Source organism: Lotus japonicus, chromosome 2, assembly GCF_012489685.1.
Source record: "Lotus japonicus ecotype B-129 chromosome 2, LjGifu_v1.2".
NCBI lineage: Eukaryota > Viridiplantae > Streptophyta > Magnoliopsida > Fabales > Fabaceae > Lotus > Lotus japonicus.
In genome coordinates, this window is record NC_080042.1 from 65,152,041 (window position 1) to 65,161,653 (window position 9,613).

A 9,613-nucleotide genomic window follows, 5' to 3' on the forward strand; every position below is an offset into this window, starting at 1 on the left:
CTTACACTACAAGCTTTTGACTCATCTTACAAGGCGAGGAGCAAGTTAAAAATATGATCATAGAAGTATGACTCGTGTCATGGCGGCGATTCACCTATGCTGAGAGCTTGTGGCCCGCCTTACAAGGCAAATCAACTTACGTGTGAGTTTCCCTTGACATGAGGCGCGAGTTTTGAAACTATGATCATGGAAGCATGACTCATCTTATGACGGCAATCGACTTACGCTACAATCTTTTGACCCATCTTACAAGACGAAGTGCGAGTTTTCCTCAGCCTGAGGCGCGAGTTTTGGAAGCATATGATCATGGAACTATGACTCGTCTTATGTTGGCGATCGGGTTATAAAAAATATTTTAACACTAACAATAGGAAATCTTATTAGTTATTACTATTGTCATTATTGAAGTTATTAATGATCTTGTCTAGACAAATATACAAGGAAACAAGGTCTTAGGGGGAGGAGGAGTTGCTGAACTTTGATGGTGAGAGTGAGAAAGCACCAAAAATGGCGCCCAAAAAGAATCAGAAACAGACCCGAAAGCCCCAACCTTCTTCATCATCATCATCATCATCATCAACCGCTCCAAGGCTGCAAATCTCAGCCGAAAACGAGAACCGTCTCCGCCGTCTACTCCTCAACTCCGCCCCACATCCTCCTCCTCCGACGGCGGCGGACGACGACACCCAAACCCTAACCCTAACCAAATCCTAGAAGGCCAAGAAGCTCAAATCCATTTACGAGAAACTCTCCTGCGAAGGTTTCACCAACCACCACATCGAGCTCGCTCTCTCCGCTCTCAAAGACGCCGCCACCTTCGAATCTGCCCTCGATTGGCTTTGCCTCAATCTGCCCAGTGATGAACTTCCCCTCAAATTTTCCACCGGAGCTTCGTCGTTTGACAAAGGGGGTTCTGTTGGTGTTGTTGTTTTCCAAAATTCAACAACCAGAGCTACCAAGGATGATGAAGCAGAAGCAGAAGCAGAAGCAGAAGCAGAAGAAGAAGCTGTAGAAACTCAGTTTTTGATCAAGAGAAGACAGTTGAATGATGGTGGTGGTGGTGGTTTAGATTCTTCATTTCAAAAGTCTCAAGCTGATTGGATTAAGCAATATGTGCAGCAACAGGAAGAGGAGGAAGAGGAATCTGAGAATTGGGAGGATGAATATGACTTCAATGGCGGTGCGAAAAGTAATAGGATCAAGCAACAACCTAGGTCTTATGATGTTATTGCTCAAGAGTACGGGCTGCGAGGTTGGAAGCTGCGAGGGCCAAGGAAAAAGGGGATAAGAAACAAAAGGAGCAGGCGGGGATTGTCATCCGGGAATTGAAACAGGAGATGTCTGCTCTTGGATTGTCATATGAAAATTTGGAGTTAGAATATAATGAGGAGCATGGTAAGATCAGTTCTGACCCTGCATCTGAGAGGGGTAATGAGCCTTTTGATTGTGTTGGAGATAATACCCCATGTGATGTGGGAGGTGATTCGGTCGTTGCTTTGCCTTCTGATGGAAAATTAGTTGATGGAGATGATGTGGAGGAGGAGGACCATAGCAAGGAGGAAAATCTACATGTTGAAAGGGATTCTGCTAAAGGAGAGGGTGGAGACATTGAGCTTGGTGGGTTCTTCATGGAGGATGTGGCATCCAATGAAATGTTGAAAGCGCAGAAGCAAGAGAAAATTAAGAGGTTATCGGAGACGAAGGATAGTAGGAAGGAGGAAGATCCACATGTTGAAAGGGATTCTGCAGAAGGAGAGGGTGGGGACATTGAGCTTGGTGGGCTCTTCATGGAAGATGAGGCATCCAATGAAAAGTTAGCTTCTGATATTTTGAAAGCACAGAAGCAAGAGAAAATATTAAGAGGTTATCTGAGGAGAAGAAGAGTTTGGAGAAATTAGATGGCATTTGGAAGAAGGGGGACCCTCAAAAGAGTCCAAAGGCTATTCTTCATCAAATGTGCCAGAGATCAGGGTGGGATGCTCCGAAGTTCAATAAAGTTCTTGGCAGGGGAAAGAGTTTCTCCTATACTGTGAGCATTTTGCGTAAAGCTAGTGGGAGGGGCAAGAGCCGAAAAGCTGGGGGGCTGGTCACATTTCAGCTTCCAGATCAGAATGAGACCTTTGAATCTGCTGAGGATGCACAGAATAAAGTGGCAGCATATGCTTTGTTCCAGCTGTTTCCTGATACCCCGGTTCATCTTCCGATTACCGAGCCTTATGCTTCATTTGTTATTAAGTTGATGGAAGGCGAATCATCAACCAAGCTAGAAGACAGTGAGGAAGACCATAGGTCTCGTTTTGTGGATTCATTATTACTTGGCAATGGTTCTGGTGAAACTGCGTCTGTTGATGTTACAGATTGCAAGCCTCCTGAATCCTTTGTTAGACAAGATGAAAATAAAAATTCAACCCATGCTAGTCCTCAACCATTTTCTCAGAGAGAAATCCATATGAAGGAAATGGAGAGTGCTGAGTTGAGAAAAGCCCAAGGTAATAAAATGAGAAGCCAAAGATACCAGGATATGTCAAAATTTAGAGCTACACTTCCCATTGCTGCACTAAAGGGTGATATATTGCAATTACTAAAGGAAAATGATGTACTTGTCGTTTGTGGGGAAACAGGCTCTGGAAAGACAACTCAGGTTCCACAATTTATATTGGATGACATGATTGAGTCAGGACTTGGCGGACACTGTAACATTGTTTGCACACAGCCAAGGAGAATAGCGGCTATTTCTGTGGCTGAAAGAGTTGCAGACGAGAGGTGTGAACCTTCACCGGGTTTGCAAGGTTCCTTGGTTGGCTATCAAGTTCGTCTTGATAGTGCCAAGAATGAGAAAACAAAGCTTCTGTTCTGTACAACTGGCATCCTTCTGAGAAAATTGATGGGGGACCGAAACTTGACTGGCATTACTCATATCATAGTTGATGAAGTACATGAGAGGTCTTTATTGGGTGATTTTCTTCTAATTGTGTTAAAGGATCTAGTTGAGAAGCGGTCCACTGAAAGTTCTACGAAACTGAAGGTCATTCTAATGTCTGCGACAGTTGATGCAACTTTATTTTCAAGATACTTTGGCCATTGCCCTGTAGTTACTGCAGAAGGTAGGACTCATCCAGTGACAACATCCTTTCTTGAGGATATATATGATCAGATTAATTATCGACTTGCTTCAGATTCTCCAGCTTCTTTAGCATATGGAGGGTTTCCCAAAGGACATAATTCACAGAAAGGTTCTGTGACAAATAGCAGGGGGAAGAAGAATCTAGTCTTATCTGGATGGGGTGACGAGTCTCTGCTTTCTGAAGAATCTTCTAACCCATATTTTGTTCCAAGTAATTATCAATCATACAGTGAACAAGCCCAACAAAATCTAAAAAGATTGAATGAAGATGTCATTGATTATGATCTTCTTGAAGATCTAATATGTTTCATTGATGAAACTCATGGTGAGGGTGCCATCCTTGTATTCTTGCCTGGAGTGTCTGAAATAAACAATTTATATGATAAGTTGGTGGCTTCATACCAATTTGGTGGGCAATCTTCTGATTGGGTCATTCCTTTGCATTCATCAGTTGCATCAACTGAACAGAAAAGGGTGTTTCTACGCCCTCCTGGAAATATACGTAAGGTTGTTATAGCCACAAATATAGCAGAGACCAGCATAACAATAGATGATGTGGTATATGTAATTGACTGTGGAAGGCATAAGGAGAATCGATATAATCCACAGAAGAAATTGTCTAGCATGGTTGAAGATTGGATTTCTCAAGCAAATGCAAGGCAGCGTCGGGGTAGAGCTGGATGGGTAAAGCCTGGAATTTTCTTTTGCTTGTATATACTCGCCATAGATTTGAAAGACTCATGCGCCCTTATCAGGTTCCTGAGATGCTTCGTATGCCATTAGTCGAATTGTGTCTGCAGATTAAGTTACTATCACTTGGACATATAAAACCATTTTTGTCTGAGGCTTTAGAACCTCCCAAGAATGAAGCAATGGATACAGCAGTATCTTTATTGTATGAGGTAGGTGCTCTTGAAGGGGATGAAGAGTTGACGCCTCTTGGACATCATCTGGCAAAACTTCCTGTTGATGTATTGATTGGGAAGATGATGCTGTATGGTGCAATATTCGGTTGCTTGTCTCCTATTCTTTCGGTTTCTGCATTTTTCAGTTACAAGTCTCCATTTATTTATCCTAAGGATGAGAAGCAAAATGTTGAAAGAGCCAAATTAGCATTGTTAAATTATAAGATAGATGGATCTGGTGACACAAATGACATGGATCGTCAATCTGATCACTTATTATTTTATTAATGATGAAAGCTTATGAAAAATGGGAGAAAATTTTGAATCAGAAAGGAACTAAAGCCGCGCAGCAATTCTGCAATTCATATTTCTTGAGCAGCTCTGTGATGTTAACTATAAGGGAGATGAGGGTGCAGTTTGGAACTTTGCTAGCAGACATTGGTCTCATCTCTCTCCCAAAGGATTATCAGAAGGATGGAAAAAAGATAGCGAAACTTGACAGTGTTCTTTGTGATGCATCACAACCATTTAATATATATTCACATCATTCTTCAGTTCTGAAGGCTATACTATGTGCAGGTTTATACCCCAATGTAGCAGCTGGTGAGCAAGGCATTGTTGCAGCAACTCTCAGCAGCCTTAAGCGGTCTTCGAGCAATGCATATTCTGGTCGCACGCTCTGGTTTGATGGAAGAAGAGAAGTTCATGTCCACCCTTCTTCTATCAACAGTAACACAAAAGCATTCCAATACCCCTTTATTGTGTTCCTTGAAAAGGTTGAAACAAACAAGGTGTTTCTGCGAGATACTTCAGTGATTTCGCCATACTCTATTTTGCTCTTTGGAGGGTCAATTAATGTCCAGCATCAGACTGGACTGGTCGCCATTGATGGATGGTTGAAATTGACTGCACCTGCCCAAATAGCTGTCTTGTTCAAGGAGTTACGATTGAGACTCCATTCCATTCTGAAGGAGCTTATCAGAAAACCGGAGAACGCCATTGTCGTGAATAATGAGATCATTAAGTCTATTATCAATCTGCTTTTAGAAGAAGGCAATGTGCCTAAATGATTGAGCATCAACTCATGTGATCTAAAGCATTTATTTAAACTAAACTCTGCCAGTTATTCTGTTTGTGTAAAAGTAACTGAGATTTCTCCTCCCTGAAAAGGAAAAAACCCCTTTTGGACCTTGTTGCTTCTTCCAGTCATTTGACCATTGAATATGACAAGTGAAGTAAATTAACCAGTTCTGATCATGTTTGTGACTGTAGTTCAATGGTAAAGGAGTAGCATATTCAGTTTCTAGCTAGGTATAGGTTTTATTCTAGCATAGACCAGGTGAACATTGAGAAAGCTGCCTCCTTTTGTCGTGACTGTTGTGTTTGCAACATAATAACATATACACAATTACACATTTTAATTCTCATGAAATGCTAAATCACTTGCTGAAAGAAATCATTGGAAAATCTTTTCCTGGATTTGGAATGAAATATGAAATGGTTTTAAAATGAAATGAAGCTTATGTGACGTTTTCTCTTTGATCCTAAAGGCTAAATGCAAGTGTTTTTCATTCTCTCACAAGCATGGATCCCCGATTCTTTGTGAGAATGAGATTGTGAAGTTTGTGTTTATTGGGTAACAAGGATTGGATTGTATATAATAGTTTCATATTTTTGTTTTCTACATTTTCTGATGTATATGCTAAATTTCGTGCTTCTTGCATCTTCAGTTGAGTTTTGAGATATGTGAAACTATATTTGTGTTGGTGTAAATTGTAAGTTACGGAAAATCAAACATAACAAGTAGCTCTTTTCTTCTAGGAATTGAGGTAGCTAAATGGTATATTGATGATGACATATTGAATCTTGTTTTTCTTTATCTATATTAGATTGTTTTTATTCAGTTTATGGTATGTTTAATTCTTATGATGTGTTAGGTTTCCTGTTTGTATGATCTTAGGTATTAAGGGGAAGTACTGACATGTAAACTTTAATAACAGAACTTCATAAACAAACCTGAGGTTTTAATCACGAAAGTATTTTCAATTTTCTTGAGGAATTTCTTTTGAATTGACACTGAGCTTAATGAGTTTGATCTATTGCCAATAACATAGACCAACGCAAACCAAGAGCAGGGGACTGCACCTGAATAGAATAAGTCGTAGCCAATGGCAACACACCTCTTTGTCAATATCACGGGTAATCACACCAAAACCTGCCACACTATTACATTTTAGATCCTTAGATATTAGACAATACATATACATAAAAAAATTATAAACACGAGCAAGGATTGAGATCAAGGAAGGATCTTTGTTAGACACTTGCTTAGAGAGGGGGAAAATTTCAAGCAAATACAATAATTTGGAGGGTCAATTTTACAAGCAAAAAGCCAACAACCGTATCAATATGATGAATTCTATTCAGCTCGTGCACATTGACAAACTTGTAAGATGTGCGGCAAAATTACATCAAATAAAAACTGTAGAATATTGAACAAAGTAAAAGAATGGAAACCAGTAATGATATGAAGAAGATATTTATTGATTGCTAAAACTAATAAGGATTAAGATTACACATTTACACCTAACGTGCTATCTGTTATCTGACTAATTTAGGCTTAATTGTTTATTTTTTTCCTCTTTTGAAAAGATAATTTGTTGTATTTGTCATCGTGTTGTCTGCCTTTGTTCATATTAGAAGATAAGTTTGTTAGAATATTCAAATTCAGATATACATTTAGTTGTAGCCTGTATGTAATAAACCTCTCCCTTAATCCTAAATTAAAAAATGGAACAGATCAACAAAGGGCCATGGGGTGGAACATATTTTTTTGCCTATAATTTTTTAGGCCCATATCTCACATAAGAAACTTGAATTAAGTCTTACCCACGACAGTTAAAAACATGTAGGACTCGTTTGGTACGCTGTATTAGGCATGATAATATAAGCTTATACAATACATTATGGACTTATCAATTGTTTGGTGCTCACATTGTATTGTATAAGTTTATATATCAATCCCCTCTTATACATTAAAATGATGTATTATTTAATACACCTTATAAATGATAGATAATGTATGATAAGAGTGTGATGTATAAACTATTTGAATAAAATATTTAATCAATCGCCACCACCACCACCCTAAACCACTGCCACCACTACCATCACCACCATTACCGTCACTGCCACCGCCGCTACCATCATCACCACGCTCCACCACTGTCACCGTTGTTGATACTGTCAGCGTTATCACCACTACTACCACCACCACAGCCGCTGCCGCAACTACCACCACCACGCTCGACCACTACCACCATCGTTGATACCGTCATCGTTATCGCCCCTACCACCACTGCTACCATGACCATCGTCGCTACCGCCGCTACTACCACCACCGCCACCACCACCGACGCCGCCGCCACCATCATTACCTTCCAATACCATCACCACCACTGTCGCCAGCAAATTATACAATATATGACCAAACGTTGTATGATATTAAAATTTTATCAGACTTTATCCTAATACAATTATGTTTTATACTATCAAACATTATATTATACAGCATACCAAACACACGCCATTAGGTTAACTTAATTTCATCTTTAATAGTAAATGAAAAATATTATCTATTGTTCAAAAAAAAATTATTATCTAAACACATGTATGATGTATCATATAATTTCTTCAAATTTACGCTGAGATTTGAATTAGACTTGATTAAAAATTAACAAATTGACTTGAAGCTTGAATCAAAACTCAAAAGACAGACACACACGACGTCGTCTGAGGTACCACTTCCACTCCTTTCCCCCTGTTTGGTTTCCGAGGAAATTTCCGCTCCCAATTTTCTAAGGTTCGAATTTGTGTTGATCGTTTGTAACATGAATGCGTGAATGTTGATGTCTTCGTGTTTGGTTACTGCATTGCGTAAACCTATGAATTTCGCAGTTTTTTGAGTGTGAGTGTGAGGGTGGTTTTGTTTGTAATCTGTGTATACTGGTGGTGGAGTTGTGAGTGATTGTGTGACATGAACTTGTTTTCAACAAAAGGGTTTTTCTTTGAGAGTGAAAAGATTAGAATTTTATATTTTCATTATAACCTGTGAGGCTGTGGCCGTGAGTAATTTCATTATTGAGTGAAAAGGGACATTTTGGGTGAAATTTGTGACTAGACCTTTTGGATTCTCACTACTGTTTGGATCTAGGTACTTTATATCATGTTTTGTTTGAGTTCATTTTACATAAATTTGCCCCATTTTTTTCTTGTGCATGCAGCAATATTGAATTGAATGCCTCATTAAGATACAAACAACCCTATTTGTGTGTTTAACATATATCATTTACTAGTAATGTTAATGAACTGTTTTGAAATGATGAAGAAATTCCGGGGGAACTGCATTAAACTTCGTTGTTTCAATTTCGTGTTTTAAATGTAGTAGTGTGAATTGGACTTGATGCAAAACACGGTATATGCGGGAGAGTGTTTATTTGTTGGTTCCTTTTTGTTGAGTAGCCGTAGCTACTAATGCTTGGATTTTCTTGTCCCTTCCCTATTTTGTTCCCAGCTTGTTCTCTTTGTAACTGTCACGGCATGTTTCTTGCCTGCTTTTCGTATTTGGTTTAATGAATGAAGCTCCTATTGCGCCACAATTTTTTTTTGGGGAGGGTTGTAGGTTTTTCCAGGAGGCAGTAGCATATACTGATGTTGACGAATAACAACAGAACTAAATCTTCACTAGGATGAACTAAATCTTCTGATTGTAGATAGGATGTGGTTGCTTTTTAGCTTTATCACACGTGAACAGAGATAGGAAGGGAGGGGTACAACAAGGATAGTGGTCTTTCAATTTGTTGATTTTTATTTTCTTGGTTGAACAACTTCCGTTTCCATATTGCTATTCACTGACATGCAACATCTGTTTAATGCAGTAAAAGTTCCTCAATATGGTTCTCAATCGGATCTCCTTCTCATATTTTCACTGCTGAAAAGTATTTGGATTTGTCTTAAAATGAGCTTCATCATTGAATAGGTGTTAGCAATCGAGAACCCAGCCTGAGACGACTAGAAGATGTGGTTCTCTCTATTCTTTTACTGCAATGCACACCAACTGTATGATAAAAGGCCATATAGATGTCGAAGAACTTCCAGGTTACACCTTCCTCGATGTTTCAAAAATTAAATATTTTTTCGTTGATTGTTCATTATATTATACGAGAGTTTGACATTTCATTACTGCTATTCCAGGTTACACCCTCCTCTATGTGGTTCCAATGTTTTTATCTTTTCATTCATGATGCAAAGATTCGCGCTCTCTGTAACTGATTTTTTGCTATTAGTACGGAAACTGAAATTGCATTCTTTATGCGCTCGAACAAGTTGATTTTTAGAAGGAAATATATTAAAAGTAACATAAATTAGAAGGTAAAACTAGAGCTTCTACGGGGTACTAAAAGATTTTTTTTCTTCATAACTTTAAAACTTAGATTCTTTTGATTGGAATAATTTACATGTATATTTATTTATGAATAAATTAACTCCTATTGGGAAGATTAATTTATGTTGTTGCTCGGTACTT

At 38.7% G+C, this 9,613-nt stretch overlaps 1 protein-coding gene and 1 long non-coding RNA gene across 2 annotated transcripts; both read left to right on the plus strand.

Annotated features, from left to right (window-relative positions):
• The first annotated feature begins 440 nt into the window (after positions 1 to 440).
• Positions 441 to 5,276, plus strand: LOC130738887 (DExH-box ATP-dependent RNA helicase DExH7, chloroplastic-like). The gene is given in 5 exon segments (XM_057591070.1): positions 441 to 1,240; positions 1,243 to 1,687; positions 1,864 to 3,835; positions 3,838 to 4,302; positions 4,305 to 5,276. Coding segments are annotated over 5 exon segments (4,410 nt in total). The 5' UTR covers positions 441 to 507; the 3' UTR covers positions 5,100 to 5,276.
• A 2,520-nt stretch (positions 5,277 to 7,796) lies between these two features.
• Positions 7,797 to 9,413, plus strand: LOC130735559 (uncharacterized). Its single transcript, XR_009018499.1, has 3 exons — positions 7,797 to 7,891; positions 8,967 to 9,186; positions 9,283 to 9,413. It is a non-coding gene; the product is annotated as an uncharacterized LOC130735559 (long non-coding RNA).
• The last annotated feature ends 200 nt before the right edge of the window (positions 9,414 to 9,613 follow it).